Source organism: Coenobita brevimanus, unplaced genomic scaffold (genome assembly GCF_032717465.1).
Source record: "Coenobita brevimanus isolate Jiangsu-jjx unplaced genomic scaffold, ASM3271746v2 jjx.HiC_scaffold_1952, whole genome shotgun sequence".
NCBI lineage: Eukaryota > Metazoa > Arthropoda > Malacostraca > Decapoda > Coenobitidae > Coenobita > Coenobita brevimanus.
Genome location: NW_027642834.1, coordinates 11,817 through 30,176, shown reverse-complemented (window position 1 = coordinate 30,176; position 18,360 = coordinate 11,817). Strand labels below are relative to the sequence as shown.

At 39.2% G+C, this 18,360-nt stretch overlaps 2 protein-coding genes and 2 pseudogenes across 2 annotated transcripts; all 4 read right to left on the bottom strand.

Moving 5' to 3' along the window:
* Window positions 1-2,994: 2,994 nt before the first annotated feature.
* Window positions 2,995-4,803, bottom strand: LOC145389704 (uncharacterized). The gene has a single exon (XM_080264907.1). It carries the CDS (start codon window positions 4,801-4,803, stop codon window positions 2,995-2,997), a length of 1,809 nt encoding a protein of 602 aa, XP_080121033.1.
* A 1-nt stretch (window position 4,804) lies between these two features.
* On the bottom strand, window positions 4,805-5,320 carry LOC145389703 (uncharacterized). The gene has a single exon (XM_080264906.1). The coding sequence runs from the start codon at window positions 5,318-5,320 to the stop codon at window positions 4,805-4,807; it is 516 nt and encodes a 171-aa protein (XP_080121032.1).
* A 3,605-nt stretch (window positions 5,321-8,925) lies between these two features.
* LOC145389702 (uncharacterized) lies at window positions 8,926-11,564 on the bottom strand (annotated as a pseudogene).
* A 438-nt stretch (window positions 11,565-12,002) lies between these two features.
* Window positions 12,003-17,805, bottom strand: LOC145389701 (uncharacterized; annotated as a pseudogene).
* Between the last annotated feature and the right edge of the window lie 555 nt (window positions 17,806-18,360).

Here is an 18,360-nt window from a genome sequence, read left to right as displayed (position 1 = left end):
TACAAGTAAGATTACCTGTCATATGCACATCATGACACTGACCAATAAACATAAGGATGATGTTCACACACTGTTAACGGTTGCGTATTTCCTCGTTGGTAGTACTTCAGGTAGATGTTTTTATGTGTTCTGTGCACCACGAAGATGTAGGAGGTTAAAATACTGTCACCTCAACAGGCAAAGAATTTATGCATACTGTTGTCGAATGTGGCTTTTATATCAGCTATGATAATGACTTACCGTATCATATTTTATCTGACTGGTCATTACAGCACACCTTCATAGTCCATTCATCTAACGAATGACTGAATTACACATTACAAGGAAAAATGATCGTGAGCGGTGCCGCTTATGTGTGAGGTCACACATTTACAGGCTCATTGATTATTCACCGAACAACATATTCTTACATTATAGCAAGATCAAGACACCGCCTCTCCATCACAGTATGCAAAAGCTTCAGTCATTTTAAGCACAATTGTTATTGATTCATGAATTGTTGGGACATTATAGTCACCATTGCCTGTGATATTACTTATGTGATTGGTAAATGCAACATAACGAACATGAAATTATGATTACAGGCTGGAACATTTATTTTATTTATTTATTTTTATCCCACGAACCTAGGCGCCTTAGCGCCGGTCACCGAGGCCCGGGGTGCAAGGATATGTGATGTTGGTTGCTGATTGGCTGCTACGAAGACCTAGATCATAAGATAAAGGCTTGGTGTTTAATAGGAGAAACCCATCTCTCCTGACGGGGGTGGAACCACGTCACATGGATCGGCTGGCGGAAACGTTAACTACCACGTCACCCACAGTACTGTTTCACATATTTAATATATACCAGCTATTGAAACGATTGTCTTGTTTGCATTGCAAGCACAGTGATCCACGTAATGATTAAGTGATAAGATGCTTAGGTTTTCTATTGTTAAAGAAAGGACTCATGACTAGCTGATTCGAGGCAGTATTCGGCCTCAACGAAATAGTTTCAACCTCCTACATCTACAGTTCCTATCTGGCCTACTTAGTTTAAATTAATATGCAGCCAATGAGCAATCCTCTAATGATTTATGACCTAACTTATCTAATCATGCCTCTCATCAAGAATGGTATTTCAGTAGGTTTAATCGAGACCGGCCCAGGACTGGCGAAAAGGAAAACAAACAGACATCGGCATCTATTTTTCTACTGTAAGGTCCGGTCACACGACGGGTCTTACCTCAGTATTCAGTACACAATTTTTACCCATGGGTTTATCATGTAATAATGAAAAAAAAAATACTTTTATAAGTATGTAATGTATGCAAAGATGCGGTCTTTTAGATTATTTTACTTATTGTTTTCAATACTTCCATTATTCAATACAGAAATTCCTTTGAAATCCTATCGGCTAAAAATTGTCGACTGAATATTGGGATGAACTCTGACTGAGGTTCACTACGGAAGACGAGAGTTGATGATCTGAACTTTCGTCGAGCATGTACACACGAACAAACAGATACACTGTTGCCAGCACCCTTTACCCACCTCTCGCGGCTAGGTGGCCCACGTGGAAAGTTTGGCGACTGTACATCTCCCTCAAAACTCTGCTTCACCGGCCATTGATCATGATCTAAGTAGAGAAATTCTGGGCCTCTTTGCCACACAGAATCTGGTCCTAATTCTGATGGGGTACACTCCCTTGTTGTCAGGTCTGCTGCATTATTTTCAGATGGCACCCAATACCATTCTGTTGGTTTTGTCCTAGATTGGATTTCAGCCACCCTATTTGCAACAAAAGGATTAAATCTAAAGGATTCCTTTTGAATCTGAGCTCGTACTATAGAGGAGTCTGTGATATGAATAACTCTTTGGAACTTAAACTGCCTTTCCCTTTCAATTGTAGATCTCAAACGACTATCTACAACAGCACCACATAATTCTAATCTCGGTATACTGATCTGTCTTGTTGGTGCAATTCTGTTTTTGGAGCACAATAGATATGATCTAACTGAACCATCAGACAATTCCCATCTGACGTATGCAGCGGCCCCATATGCTTTCTTACTACCATCAGAGAAAACAACCAATTCTGGGTGGCCTACGGTGGGTATCGGTTTTATACATCTGGGAAATTCCAACTCTTCTAACAGGAACATCATCTCAAACAGTGATTTTGCCTTTTCATACAAAATTTCATTAATTGGTTCATCCCACCCTCTTGGTCGATCCCCCTCACTGTCTGCAACTACATCTCTCATCAATAGCTTAGCTTTAAGGGTAAATGGAGTAAAAAAATCCAAGAGGATCATACAAGGTTGCAATCTGACTAAGAATCATGCGCTTCGTCAACTGGATCGGCAAACGCCTTTCTAGATCACCTAACAAAACATCTGGTTCAGACCTTCCTTGACGAGTTTTCCTTGAAAAATTGAGTTTGGCTTTGAACAAAAAGATATCCTCCTTAGGTTTCCAATCTAGACCTAAAACCTTTTCATGATTTGTATCCAAAACTTTCTCACTGATGCATCCATCATCTCCAGACATGATCCACTGTTTCATTACAAATCCTCCTGTTTCCAACACTTCTTCCACTTGTCCCATCCTTTCAACAGCTATTTCGGAACTATCAAAGCTTCCTAACACATCATCCACATAAGAATCTTCAATAATAGTCTTTATAGCCAAAGGATATTCCTCATTCATTTGAGCAGTCTTCCTCAATGCCACCATAGCTATTGCCCCCCCTGGTTTATCTCCAAATGTCACAGTCTTCAGTATATAATGATCAGGAACTTTCTCTGCATCTAAATCTCTCCATAGAAATCTATGAGTATGCATATCAAACTCTGATATTTTAACACTGTTGTACATTTTCTTGATATCGCCAACTATGCCAATCCTATTTTGTCTGAAACGCAAAAGAATCCCCAACAAATTATTTAGAACATCAGGCCCTTTAGCAAGAAAATCATTTAGAGCCATTCCTTGGAATGATGCAGCTGAATTAAACACAATCCTTAAGAGGTGTTGACTGAGATTCTGGCTTATGGATTTCATGGTGTGGCAAGTAAAAAGTAGGGCCCTCATAACTCTCCAATTCTTGTTGGGTCAACTTCTGCGCAACTCCTCTGGATACCATGTCATTAATTTGTTCCTGATACTTTAAACAGTACTTCATTCCCATCTTTTTTAATCTTTTCTCTGTAGCTCTTAATCGAGCCAAAGCCATGGGGAAGTTATTAGGTAACTTAGAAGGGTCACAGATCCAAGGGTATTCTGAAATCCAACATTTATTTCCCCTATCATAGTGCAATCCATCTTCAATAAGTCTAAGTTCCCTTTCTTCCTTTATAGTTAAATTTCCTTTAATGGAACAACCTCCACACTTGCATCCCCCACATCTTGGGGTACACAAAGTTCCTAAGCTTTCAGTCAAAAAGTATTCTTCAATTACTTGACAAGGGTTTAGCCGAGATGTAAGAAGCCACTCTTCAGGCTTAGAACATGCAACATGATTCACCTGAACATTAAAGCTAACGCTTTGCTTTCTTTCTCCATCTATACTTCCTCTAAGGCAAAATCCAAAGTCATTAGCAAACAATTGAACACTGTGCACTGTTTTTACAACTTGACATAAAAGAGCACAGTAATCTGATCCAATCAATAACTCAATACGTCCGCTGGGTCTCTTTAACTGCCATTCCTGTAACCCAAACATATGTGCAAATGGAGTCACGTCTATCTCACTTGACACACCAGTGATTTCAGTTATTCCACAGACATCAATTATTTTTTCCCTCCCAAATTTATCTTTCAACAAGACTTTATACACGTAACTTTCTACCTGTTCTGTTTGCGCACCAACCTTGGTTAAAGTTAAACTCACAGGAGTCCCAACAAGACCCAGTTTCCGTGCCATCCTATTGGTGATTAAACTTAAATTACTTCCTGGATCATAAAGGGTGGGTATTACCTGATTAGCACTGTTCACATAACCCGTCATGAGCATTACTTCATCTCTTGTCACATGGCTACTTGATGCTTCCACAGTAGTACTTCCATGGCTAATGAATATGGGATGAAGGGCAGAATGATGATATTTTCCACAGCGTTCCCCATCTACCAGAACTCTACATGAATATCCTTGACTGCAATTCCTTGCCAAATGTCCTTCCTTCAAGCACATATAACATATACCCTTAGATTTCAGAAATTCAAATTTTGTCTCCTTAGGCCACTGTTTAAAGGTTGCACAATCTTTTAGATCATGAGTATCAGACTCATGCACACAACATCTCTTGGTATTTCCCTTTGGTCCAAAATTTGACCCATTTCTGCTTGGCATTCCCAGAAACTTATTACTAGCAAAGGATAAGTTAGATAAACATTTGAACATTTGATTTTGAAATTTTTCCTGACCTGTAGCTAACTGCTTAATCGCCTCTGCAAGTTCAGAGTCCTTGGAAGTCTCTTCTTCACACACATGAACTGTCGCCCTAGCACTTGCAATCTTTGACTCATCTTGCAAATACTCTATAACTTTGCGCTGTTCAGTCAAGAATGTTACTAAGCTTTTAAACCTGTCAGTACCGATAGACTGTACCTTTATTGCCCATTCTCTTTTCAAAGTAGGTGGCAACAATCTCTCCACTTGAGTAATTACAGTAGTGTTTTCAAGTTCCTGTAACTGACCCAAATTATCAATATCCAACCACACTTTCTCTACAGTATTAATCATGTTAATAAGCCTTTTATTGTCACCTTCAACCACTGGTTTAGTTGCTCTGATATCTCCTAAAATAGAATCTATCATTTTAGCTGGATAACCATGTCTCTTTCAGACGAGCCCACATTCGGTTATAATCGTCTAAATCTTCCACTAATTTCCTAGGTTCACCTTCCAAGGAATTCCTCAGCACGTACGGGTCCATTCCTTGCTGAGACACAACTAACCTTTCATAATCCTTAACAAAAGTAGGAAATGCTCTGACAGAACCACGAAATTTAGGAGGCTCCAGTTTCTTTATGGCAAGTGATGGTTTCTGTTTCACCTTCCCAGTCTCAGTTATCAAAATATTATAAACTTCATGTTTTATATTTTCAAGTTCAGTTATGTATTGTTCATACTCATCATAAGGTTCAGATTCCTTTAAAAGAGCGATCATTTCCTCATTCCTTTCATCCACCACTTTGAAGCACGTACTAACCTCCTCATACATTCGTTGAAGCACTTCACATGATAACTTCTTTCCGTGGGCTTCCTTGAAGATGTTGACCTTCCTAGTGAACCTTCTCTTGGCTGCTGTCCGGTTTTTCTTGAGCTCATCCATGGTTGCGAGTTGTTGAATTGTATTGTTATTCAGGTTTGAATGAACACTGCAGTTCTGCGGTGTCGGATCCGTTTAATGATTCAACCTGGTAAATACAGCTTCATAAATAATAAACAACAAAAGAATGAACTCAGATTCACTTCCCAGCAATAATCGCAAACACACGTCATATATATAATTACAAAGAACCTTAGTATGATATCAAATAATAATATCACACTATACAATGTGACCGACCATACTAAATATGCAAAATAAAATGGACAATTATTCATGAACTTAAGCATAATTTGAAACTTTAAAAAATGCAGTAAACTTACAACATGGCCGCACTGTCTTCCAAACATCCACCCGAATAACATCAGTCCACATACAGTATAGACAATTTCACACAGGACAGCTGCCAGACCTAAACTCGGGGCCCCTCTGCTCAGCTCCTTAACCTCGTACCAACTGACCCCAGGACTCCCGGTCCGGCTGTGAGCCAGGCTTGAAATATGGCCACGTGACTGGCTACTAATAGTTTATCACAAACTGCCGCCATTCGGCTTGTTTCACACGTTAACCGTACAGCTTAAATTCAACCATTCATAAACAAGTATCAGTTAAAACATTGAACCTCGCAAATACAACATTTTCAAGACATTCCAATATTAACTAATATTAACAGTACACTATGATTATACATAAATGTAACTTAAGCTTATATCACTAACAGTACCAAATCACCCAAGGGTATCAACATACTCCTCGTTATTCCAATAAACAATCAGTGAAATCTTAATACATAAAATATACAGTATATACAGTATTTACACATAAATAATCCTACACATATACACACACAATTGTGGTAGACAAATATGCATCTAAATAATCACCATAGAATAGTAATACAAAAATATCGTGATTTCTGATAAACACGATACACTCCCCGCCTGACATTTAAGCTATCTTGATTACTGCTCCTCCACCGGAAGAAGTACAACTAAGCTATGAACTGATCTGGTTACATTTACATCCCGTTGGCCTGAATATTTGCCTCCTGGCTTATTGATTTTATACCGGAGCAACACATCCCTGACCTTTCCATCTTTACTTCTGACAGCACTTATGACCTGTGCCATTTTCCATTCCCCTTTCAATACATTAGAATCCTTTACCAAGACTATATCTCCAGTCTGGACATTCCGTACATCTACATGCCATTTCTGCCTAATAAGCAGACTAGGGAAATAGTTTCGCATCCATTTCTTCCAGAATGAATCAATAATTCTGTTCATGAATGCATGCCTCTTACTAAAATTGCTACTTTCATCCCACATCCCACTTGGCACTGTGACTGTAGAACGACCCAAAAGAAGATCATTAGGACGAACAACAGAAACATCTTCGAGGTCAGATACTTTGTTACATCCAATCGGTCTTTCATTGAGAAGGTTAGCTACCTCAAACATTACTGTTTGTAACTCGCCATATGACAAGACACTGTCCCCAACAGTTCTACACAGGGATCTCTTAACCAACCTAATCAAGGCCTCACTGCATCCGTTCTGCCACGGTGCATCTGCTGACTTATTAAACTCCCAAGAAAGACCCTCAAATCTTCCAAATTCAGTTAATTCCTTAAGATTCCACTTAGAAACCATGTCTCTCAACTCCTTGTTTGCTGACACCAACTGTGCACCATTATCTGAGAACACCTTTCTTGGAAAACCTCTAATAGATGTGAATCTTTTAAATACCTTAAGAAAGCTGCCAGTATCATAGCCTTCTGCAACATCTATATACACAGCTCTGGTAGCCATACAATTAAATATGACTCCATATACCTTCCTTTTCACCCTTCGTTTTACAGTATCACAAACAGAATAAGGTCCAAAAAGATCAAGTGATACATTGAAAAATGGTGGTGAAGGTTCAAGTCTCTCTTTTGGTAATTCGCCCATGCATTGAGAGGTCACTTTCTTGTCAATCATACGACAGGTGGTACAGTGCCGTTTCACAGATTTAATAACTCTTCTAGCACCAGGCACCCAAAATTTTAACTGCAATTTAGCAAGACAAGCCTCTACACCATCATGATTTTCCTGATGTATCTGACTAATGTATAGTTTTGTGAATGGGTGGTCTGATGTTAAAAGAATGAATTCATCATGGTTCCAATTAGCTTTCATCCACTTCGATATTCTGGTTCCTACCACTACTACTTTCTGATCATTTAGCGTGGGCCCCAATCGTTTGAACCTAGTCCTCCAATCTGGATGGATTGAGACTTGAACTTGTCTGATCCAGTAATTCTCTGCTGCTTGTAGGCATTCTGCGGTAGGCTCTTCACACAATCCTTTCAATGACTTTGCCTTGACAACTTGCATTACCCTAGCTGTGACTGAAAGCAGTTTCTTGTATCTGCTAAACCTACCAATATCTATCACTGTCTTTACCTCCTTAGCCTCACATGCATGGGTAGTTGCTTTCACAAACACAGTATCAGGTACATCTCCCTCAAAACTCTGCTTCACCGGCCATTGATCATGATCTAAGTAGAGAAATTCTGGGCCTCTTTGCCACACAGAATCTGGTCCTAATTCTGATGGGGTACACTCCCTTGTTGTCAGGTCTGCTGCATTATTTTCAGATGGCACCCAATACCATTCTGTTGGTTTTGTCCTAGATTGGATTTCAGCCACCCTATTTGCAACAAAAGGATTAAATCTAAAGGATTCCTTTTGAATCTGAGCTCGTACTATAGAGGAGTCTGTGATATGAATAACTCTTTGGAACTTAAACTGCCTTTCCCTTTCAATTGTAGATCTCAAACGACTAGCTACAACAGCACCACATAATTCTAATCTCGGTATACTGATCTGTCTTGTTGGTGCAATTCTGTTTTTGGAGCACAATAGATATGATCTAACTGAACCATCAGACAATTCCCATCTGACGTATGCAGCGGCCCCATATGCTTTCTTACTACCATCAGAGAAAACAACCAATTCTGGGTGGCCTACGGTGGGTATCGGTTTTATACATCTGGGAAATTCCAACTCTTCTAACAGGAACATCATCTCAAACAGTGATTTTGCCTTTTCATACAAAATTTCATTAATTGGTTCATCCCACCCTCTTGGTCGATCCCCCTCACTGTCTGCAACTACATCTCTCATCAATAGCTTAGCTTTAAGGGTAAATGGAGTAAAAAAATCCAAGAGGATCATACAAGGTTGCAATCTGACTTAAGAATCATGCGCTTCGTCAACTGGCTTGGCAAACGCCTTTCTAGATCACCTAACAAAACATCTGGTTCAGACCTTCCTTGACGAGTTTTCCTTGAAAAATTGAGTTTGGCTTTGAACAAAAAGATATCCTCCTTAGGTTTCCAATCTAGACCTAAAACCTTTTCATGATTTGTATCCAAAACTTTCTCACTGATGCATCCATCATCTCCAGACATGCTCCACTGTTTCATTACAAATCCTCCTGCTTCCAACACTTCTTCCACTTGTCCCATCCTTTCAACAGCTATTTCGGAACTATCAAAGCTTCCTAACACATCATCCACATAAGAATCTTCAATAATAGTCTTTATAGCCAAAGGATATTCCTCATTCATTTGAGCAGTCTTCCTCAATGCCACCATAGCTATTGCCCCCTGGTTTATCTCCAAATGTCACAGTCTTCAGTATATAATGATCAGGAACTTTCTCTGCATCTAAATCTCTCCATAGAAATCTATGAGTATGCATATCAAACTCTGATATTTTAACACTGTTGTACATTTTCTTGATATCGCCAACTATGCCAATCCTATTTTGTCTGAAACGCAAAAGAATCCCCAACAAATTATTTAGAACATCAGGCCCTTTAGCAAGAAAATCATTTAGAGCCATTCCTTGGAATGATGCAGCTGAATTAAACACAATCCTTAAGAGGTGTTGACTGAGATTCTGGCTTATGGATTTCATGGTGTGGCAAGTAAAAAGTAGGGCCCTCATAACTCTCCAATTCTTGTTGGGTCAACTTCTGCGCAACTCCTCTGGATACCATGTCATTAATTTGTTCCTGATACTTTAAACAGTACTTCATTCCCATCTTTTTTAATCTTTTCTCTGTAGCTCTTAATCGAGCCAAAGCCATGGGGAAGTTATTAGGTAACTTAGAAGGGTCACAGATCCAAGGGTATTCTGAAATCCAACATTTATTTCCCCTATCATAGTGCAATCCATCTTCAATAAGTCTAAGTTCCCTTTCTTCCTTTATAGTTAAATTTCCTTTAATGGAACAACCTCCACACTTGCATCCCCCACATCTTGGGGTACACAAAGTTCCTAAGCTTTCAGTCAAAAAGTATTCTTCAGTTACTTGACAAGGGTTTAGCCGAGATGTGAGAAGCCACTCTTCAGGCTTAGAACATGCAACATGATTCACCTGAACATTAAAGCTAACGCTTTGCTTTCTTTCTCCATCTATACTTCCTCTAGGGCAAAATCCAAAGTCATTAGCCAACAGTTGAACACTGTGCACTGTTTTTACAACTTGAGGTAAAAGAGCACAGTAATCTGATCCAATCAATAACTCAATACGTCCGCTGGGTCTCTTTAACTGCCATTCCTGTAACCCAAACATATGTGCAAATGGAGTCACGTCTATCTCACTTGACACACCAGTGATTTCAGTTATTCCACAGACATCAATTATTTTTTCCCTCCCAAATTTATCTTTCAACAAGACTTTATACACGTAACTTTCTACCTGTTCTGTTTGCGCACCAACCTTGGTTAAAGTTAAACTCACAGGAGTCCCAACAAGACCCAGTTTCCGTGCCATCCTATTGGTGATTAAACTTAAATTACTTCCTGGATCATAAAGGGTGGGTATTACCTGATTAGCACTGTTCACATAACCCGTCATGAGCATTACTTCATCTCTTGTCACATGGCTACTTGATGCTTCCACAGTAGTACTTCCATGGCTAATGAATATGGGATGAAGGGCAGAATGATGATATTTTCCACAGCGTTCCCCATCTACCAGAACTCTACATGAATATCCTTGACTGCAATTCCTTGCCAAATGTCCTTCCTTCAAGCACATATAACATATACCCTTAGATTTCAGAAATTCAAATTTTGTCTCCTTAGGCCACTGTTTAAAGGTTGCACAATCTTTTAGATCATGAGTATCAGACTCATGCACACAACATCTCTTGGTATGTATTTCCCTTTGGTCCAAAATTTGACCCATTTCTGCTTGGCATTCCCTGAAACTTATTACTAGCAAAGGATAAGTTAGATAAACATTTGAACATTTGATTTTGAAATTTTTCCTGACCTGTAGCTAACTGCTTAATCGCCTCTGCAAGTTCAGAGTCCTTGGAAGTCTCTTCTTCACACACATGAACTGTCGCCCTAGCACTTGCAATCCTTGACTCATCTTGCAAATACTCTATAACTTTGCGCTGTTCAGTCAAGAATGTTACTAAGCTTTTAAACCTGTCAGTACCGATAGACTGTACCTTTATTGCCCATTCTCTTTTCAAAGTAGGTGGCAACAATCTCTCCACTTGAGTAATTACAGTAGTGTTTTCAAGTTCCTGTAACTGACCCAAATTATCAATATCCAACCACACTTTCTCTACAGTATTAATCATGTTAATAAGCCTTTTATTGTCACCTTCAACCACTGGTTTAGTTGCTCTGATATCTCCTAAAATAGAATCTATCATTTTAGCTGGATCACCATAAGTCTCTTTCAGACGAGCCCACATTCGGTTATAATCGTCTAAATCTTCCACTAATTTCCTAGGTTCACCTTCCAAGGAATTCCTCAGCACGTACGGGTCCATTCCTTGCTGAGACACAACTAACCTTTCATAATCCTTAACAAAAGTAGGAAATGCTCTGACAGAACCACGAAATTTAGGAGGCTCCAGTTTCTTTATGGCAAGTGATGGTTTCTGTTTCACCTTCCCAGTCTCAGTTATCAAAATATTATAAACTTCATGTTTTATATTTTCAAGTTCAGTTATGTATTGTTCATACTCATCATAAGGTTCAGATTCCTTTAAAAGAGCGATCATTTCCTCATTCCTTTCATCCACCACTTTGAAGCACGTACTAACCTCCTCATACATTCGTTGAAGCACTTCACATGATAACTTCTTTCCGTGGGCTTCCTTGAAGATGTTGACCTTCCTAGTGAACCTTCTCTTGGCTGCTGTCCGGTTTTTCTTGAGCTCATCCATGGTTGCGAGTTGTTGAATTGTATTGTTATTCAGGTTTGAATGAACACTGCAGTTCTGCGGTGTCGGATCCGTTTAATGATTCAACCTGGTAAATACAGCTTCATAAATAATAAACAACAAAAGAATGAACTCAGATTCACTTCCCAGCAATAATCGCAAACACACGTCATATATATAATTACAAAGAACCTTAGTATGATATCAAATAATAATATCACACTATACAATGTGACCGACCATACTAAATATGCAAAATAAAATGGACAATTATTCATGAACTTAAGCATAATTTGAAACTTTAAAAAATGCAGTAAACTTACAACATGGCCGCACTGTCTTCCAAACATCCACCCGAATAACATCAGTCCACATACAGTATAGACAATTTCACACAGGACAGCTGCCAGACCTAAACTCGGGGCCCCTCTGCTCAGCTCCTTAACCTCGTACCAACTGACCCCAGGACTCCCGGTCCGGCTGTGAGCCAGGCTTGAAATATGGCCACGTGACTGGCTACTAATAGTTTATCACAAACTGCCGCCATTCGGCTTGTTTCACACGTTAACCGTACAGCTTAAATTTAACCATTCATAAACAAGTATCAGTTAAAACATTGAACCTCGCAAATACAACATTTTCAAGACATTCCAATATTAACTAATATTAACAGTACACTATGATTATAGATAAACTTAAGCTTATATCACTAACAGTACCAAATCACCCAAGGGTATCAACATACTCCTCGTTATTCCAATAAACAATCAGTGAAATCTTAATACATACAATATACAGTATATACAGTATTTACACATAAATAATCCTACACATATACACCCACAAATGTGATAGACAAATATGGATCTAAATAATCACCATAGAATAGTAATACAAAAATATCGTGATTTCTGATAATCACGATACACTCCCCGCCTGACATTTAAGCTATCTTGATTACTGCTTCTCCACCGGAAGAAGTACAACTAAGCTATGAACTGATCTGGTTACATTTACATCCCGTTGGCCTGAATATTTGCCTCCTGGCTTATTAATTTTATACCGGAGCAACACATCCCTGACCTTTCCATCTTTACTTCTGAGAGCACTTACGACCTGTGCCATTTTCCATTCCCCTTTCAATACATTAGAATCCTTTACCAAGACTATATCTCCAGTCTGGACATTCCGTACATCTACATGCCATTTCTGCCTAATAAGCAGACTAGGGAAATAGTTTCGCATCCATTTCTTCCAGAATGAATCAATAATTCTGTTCATGAATGCATGCCTCTTACTAAAATTGCTACTTTCATCCCACATCCCACTTGGCACTGTGACTGTAGAACGACCCAAAAGAAGATCATTAGGACGAACAACAGAAACATCTTCGAGGTCAGATACTTTGTTACATCCAATCGGTCTTTCATTGAGAAGGTTAGCTACCTCAAACATTACTGTTTGTAACTCGCCATATGACAAGACACTGTCCCCAACAATTCTACACAGGGATCTCTTAACCAACCTAATCAAGGCCTCACTGCATCCGTTCTGCCACGGTGCATCTGCTGACTTATTAAACTCCCAAGAAAGACCCTCAAATCTTCCAAATTCAGTTAATTCCTTAAGATTCCACTTAGAAACCATGTCTCTCAACTCCTTGTTTGCTGACACCAACTGAGCACCATTATCTGAGAACACCTTTCTTGGAAAACCTCTAATAGATGTGAATCTTTTAAATACCTTAAGAAAGCTGCCAGTATCATAGCCTTCTGCAACATCTATATACACAGCTCTGGTAGCCATACAATTAAATATGACTCCATATACCTTCCTTTTCACCCTTCGTTTTACAGTATCACAAACAGAATAAGGTCCAAAAAGATCAAGTGATACATTGAAAAATGGTGGTGAAGGTTCAAGTCTCTCTTTTGGTAATTCGCCCATGCATTGAGAGGTCACTTTCTTGTCAATCATACGACAGGTGGTACAGTGCCGTTTCACAGATTTAATAACTCTTCTAGCACCAGGCACCCAAAATTTTAACTGCAATTTAGCAAGACAAGCCTCTACACCATCATGATTTTCCTGATGTATCTGACTAATGTATAGTTTTGTGAATGGGTGGTCTGATGTTAAAAGAATGAATTCATCACGATTCCAATTAGCTTTCATCCACTTCGATATTCTGGTTCCTACCACTACTACTTTCTGATCATTTAGCGTGGGCCCCAGTCGTTTGAACCTAGTCCTCCAATCTGGATGGATTGAGACTTGAACTTGTCTGATCCAGTAATTCTCTGCTGCTTGTAGGCATTCTGCGGTAGGCTCTTCACACAATCCTTTCAATGACTTTGCCTTGACAACTTGCATTACCCTAGCTGTGACTGAAAGCAGTTTCTTGTAGCTGCTAAACCTACCAATATCTATCACTGTCTTTACCTCCTTAGCCTCACATGCATGGGTAGTTGCTTTCACAAACACAGTATCAGGTACATCTCCCTCAAAACTCTGCTTCACCGGCCATTGATCATGATCTAAGTAGAGAAATTCTGGGCCTCTTTGCCACACAGAATCTGGTCCTAATTCTGATGGGGTACACTCCCTTGTTGTCAGGTCTGCTGCATTATTTTCAGATGGCACCCAATACCATTCTGTTGGTTTTGTCCTAGATTGGATTTCAGCCACCCTATTTGCAACAAAAGGATTAAATCTAAAGGATTCCTTTTAAATCTGAGCTCGTACTATAGAGGAGTCTGTGATATGAATAACTCTTTGGAACTTAAACTGCCTTTCCCTTTCAATTGTAGATCTCAAACGACTAGCTACAACAGCACCACATAATTCTAATCTCGGTATACTGATCTGTCTTGTTGGTGCAATTCTGTTTTTGGAGCACAATAGATATGATCTAACTGAACCATCAGACAATTCCCATCTGACGTATGCAGCGGCCCCATATGCTTTCTTACTACCATCAGAGAAAACAACCAATTCTGGGTGGCCTACGGTGGGTATCGGTTTTATACATCTGGGAAATTCCAACTCTTCTAACAGGAACATCATCTCAAACAGTGATTTTGCCTTTTCATACAAAATTTCATTAATTGGTTCATCCCACCCTCTTGGTCGATCCCCCTCACTGTCTGCAACTACATCTCTCATCAATAGCTTAGCTTTAAGGGTAAATGGAGTAAAAAATCCAAGAGGATCATACAAGGTTGCAATCTGACTAAGAATCATGCGCTTCGTCAACTGGCTTGGCAAACGCCTTTCTAGATCACCTAACAAAACATCTGGTTCAGACCTTCCTTGACGAGTTTTCCTTGAAAAATTGAGTTTGGCTTTGAACAAAAAGATATCCTCCTTAGGTTTCCAATCTAGACCTAAAACCTTTTCATGATTTGTATCCAAAACTTTCTCACTGATGCATCCATCATCTCCAGACATGATCCACTGTTTCATTACAAATCCTCCTGCTTCCAACACTTCTTCCACTTGTCCCATCCTTTCAACAGCTATTTCGGAACTATCAAAGCTTCCTAACACATCATCCACATAAGAATCTTCAATAATAGTCTTTATAGCCAAAGGATATTCCTCATTCATTTGAGCAGTCTTCCTCAATGCCACCATAGCTATTGCCCCCCCTGGTTTATCTCCAAATGTCACAGTCTTCAGTATATAATGATCAGGAACTTTCTCTGCATCTAAATCTCTCCATAGAAATCTATGAGTATGCATATCAAACTCTGATATTTTAACACTGTTGTACATTTTCTTGATATCGCCAACTATGCCAATCCTATTTTGTCTGAAACGCAAAAGAATCCCCAACAAATTATTTAGAACATCAGGCCCTTTAGCAAGAAAATCATTTAGAGCCATTCCTTGGAATGATGCAGCTGAATTAAACACAATCCTTAAGAGGTGTTGACTGAGATTCTGGCTTATGGATTTCATGGTGTGGCAAGTAAAAAGTAGGGCCCTCATAACTCTCCAATTCTTGTTGGGTCAACTTCTGCGCAACTCCTCTGGATACCATGTCATTAATTTGTTCCTGATACTTTAAACAGTACTTCATTCCCATCTTTTTTAATCTTTTCTCTGTAGCTCTTAATCGAGCCAAAGCCATGGGGAAGTTATTAGGTAACTTAGAAGGGTCACAGATCCAAGGCTATTCTGAAATCCAACATTTATTTCCCCTATCATAGTGCAATCCATCTTCAATAAGTCTAAGTTCCCTTTCTTCCTTTATAGTTAAATTTCCTTTAATGGAACAACCTCCACACTTGCATCCCCCACATCTTGGGGTACACAAAGTTCCTAAACTTTCAGTCAAAAAGTATTCTTCAATTACTTGACAAGGGTTTAGCCGAGATGTAAGAAGCCACTCTTCAGGCTTAGAACATGCAACATGATTCACCTGAACATTAAAGCTAACGCTTTGCTTTCTTTCTCCATCTATACTTCCTCTAAGGCAAAATCCAAAGTCATTAGCCAACAGTTGAACACTGTGCACTGTTTTTACAACTTGAGGTAAAAGAGCACAGTAATCTGATCCAATCAATAACTCAATACGTCCGCTGGGTCTCTTTAACTGCCATTCCTGTAACCCAAACATATGTGCAAATGGAGTCACGTCTATCTCACTTGACACACCAGTGATTTCAGTTATTCCACAGGCATCAATTATTTTTTCCCTCCCAAATTTATCTTTCAACAAGACTTTATACACGTAACTTTCTACCTGTTCTGTTTGCGCACCAACCTTGGTTAAAGTTAAACTCACAGGAGTCCCAACAAGACCCAGTTTCCGTGCCATCCTATTGGTGATTAAACTTAAATTACTTCCTGGATCATAAAGGGTGGGTATTACCTGATTAGCACTGTTCACATAACCCGTCATGAGCATTACTTCATCTCTTGTCACATGGCTACTTGATGCTTCCACAGTAGTACTTCCATGGCTAATGAATATGGGATGAAGGGCAGAATGATGATATTTTCCACAGCGTTCCCCATCTACCAGAACTCTACATGAATATCCTTGACTGCAATTCCTTGCCAAATGTCCTTCCTTCAAGCACATATAACATATACCCTTAGATTTCAGAAATTCAAATTTTGTCTCCTTAGGCCACTGTTTAAAGGTTGCACAATCTTTTAGATCATGAGTATCAGACTCATGCACACAACATCTCTTGGTATGTATTTCCCTTTGGTCCAAAATTTGACCCATTTCTGCTTGGCATTCCCTGAAACTTATTACTAGCAAAGGATAAGTTAGATAAACATTTGAACATTTGATTTTGAAATTTTTCCTGACCTGTAGCTAACTGCTTAATCGCCTCTGCAAGTTCAGAGTCCTTGGAAGTCTCTTCTTCACACACATGAACTGTCGCCCTAGCACTTGCAATCCTTGACTCATCTTGCAAATACTCTATAACTTTGCGCTGTTCAGTCAAGAATGTTACTAAGCTTTTAAACCTGTCAGTACCGATAGACTGTACCTTTATTGCCCATTCTCTTTTCAAAGTAGGTGGCAACAATCTCTCCACTTGAGTAATTACAGTAGTGTTTTCAAGTTCCTGTAACTGACCCAAATTATCAATATCCAACCACACTTTCTCTACAGTATTAATCATGTTAATAAGCCTTTTATTGTCACCTTCAACCACTGGTTTAGTTGCTCTGATATCTCCTAAAATAGAATCTATCATTTTAGCTGGATCACCATAAGTCTCTTTCAGACGAGCCCACATTCGGTTATAATCGTCTAAATCTTCCACTAATTTCCTAGGTTCACCTTCCAAGGAATTCCTCAGCACGTACGGGTCCATTCCTTGCTGAGACACAACTAACCTTTCATAATCCTTAACAAAAGTAGGAAATGCTCTGACAGAACCACGAAATTTAGGAGGCTCCAGTTTCTTTATGGCAAGTGATGGTTTCTGTTTCACCTTCCCAGTCTCAGTTATCAAAATATTATAAACTTCATGTTTTATATTTTCTCAAGTTCAGTTATGTATTGTTCATACTCATCATAAGGTTCAGATTCCTTTAAAAGAGCGATCATTTCCTCATTCCTTTCATCCACCACTTTGAAGCACGTACTAACCTCCTCATACATTCGTTGAAGCACTTCACATGATAACTTCTTTCCGTGGGCTTCCTTGAAGATGTTGACCTTCCTAGTGAACCTTCTCTTGGCTGCTGTCCGGTTTTTCTTGAGCTCATCCATGGTTGCGAGTTGTTGAATTGTATTGTTATTCAGGTTTGAATGAACACTGCAGTTCTGCGGTGTCGGATCCGTTTAATGATTCAACCTGGTAAATACAGCTTCATAAATAATAAACAACAAAAGAATGAACTCAGATTCACTTCCCAGCAATAATCGCAAACACACGTCATATATATAATTACAAAGAACCTTAGTATGATATCAAATAATAATATCACACTATACAATGTGACCGACCATACTAAATATGCAAAATAAAATGGACAATTATTCATGAACTTAAGCATAATTTGAAACTTTAAAAAATGCAGTAAACTTACAACATGGCCGCACTGTCTTCCAAACATCCACCCGAATAACATCAGTCCACATACAGTATAGACAATTTCACACAGGACAGCTGCCAGACCTAAACTCAGGGCCCCTCTGCTCAGCTCCTTAACCTCGTACCAACTGACCCCAGGACTCCCGGTCCGGCTGTGAGCCAGGCTTGAAATATGGCCACGTGACTGGCTACTAATAGTTTATCACAAACTGCCGCCATTCGGCTTGTTT

Bases quoted from the DNA above. Each gene is read 5' to 3' on its own strand.
- LOC145389704 (XM_080264907.1), bottom strand. From the start codon at position 4,803: ATGATAGATTCTATTTTAGGAGATATCAGAGCAACTAAACCAGTGGTT.
- LOC145389703 (XM_080264906.1), bottom strand. From the start codon at position 5,320: ATGGATGAGCTCAAGAAAAACCGGACAGCAGCCAAGAGAAGGTTCACT.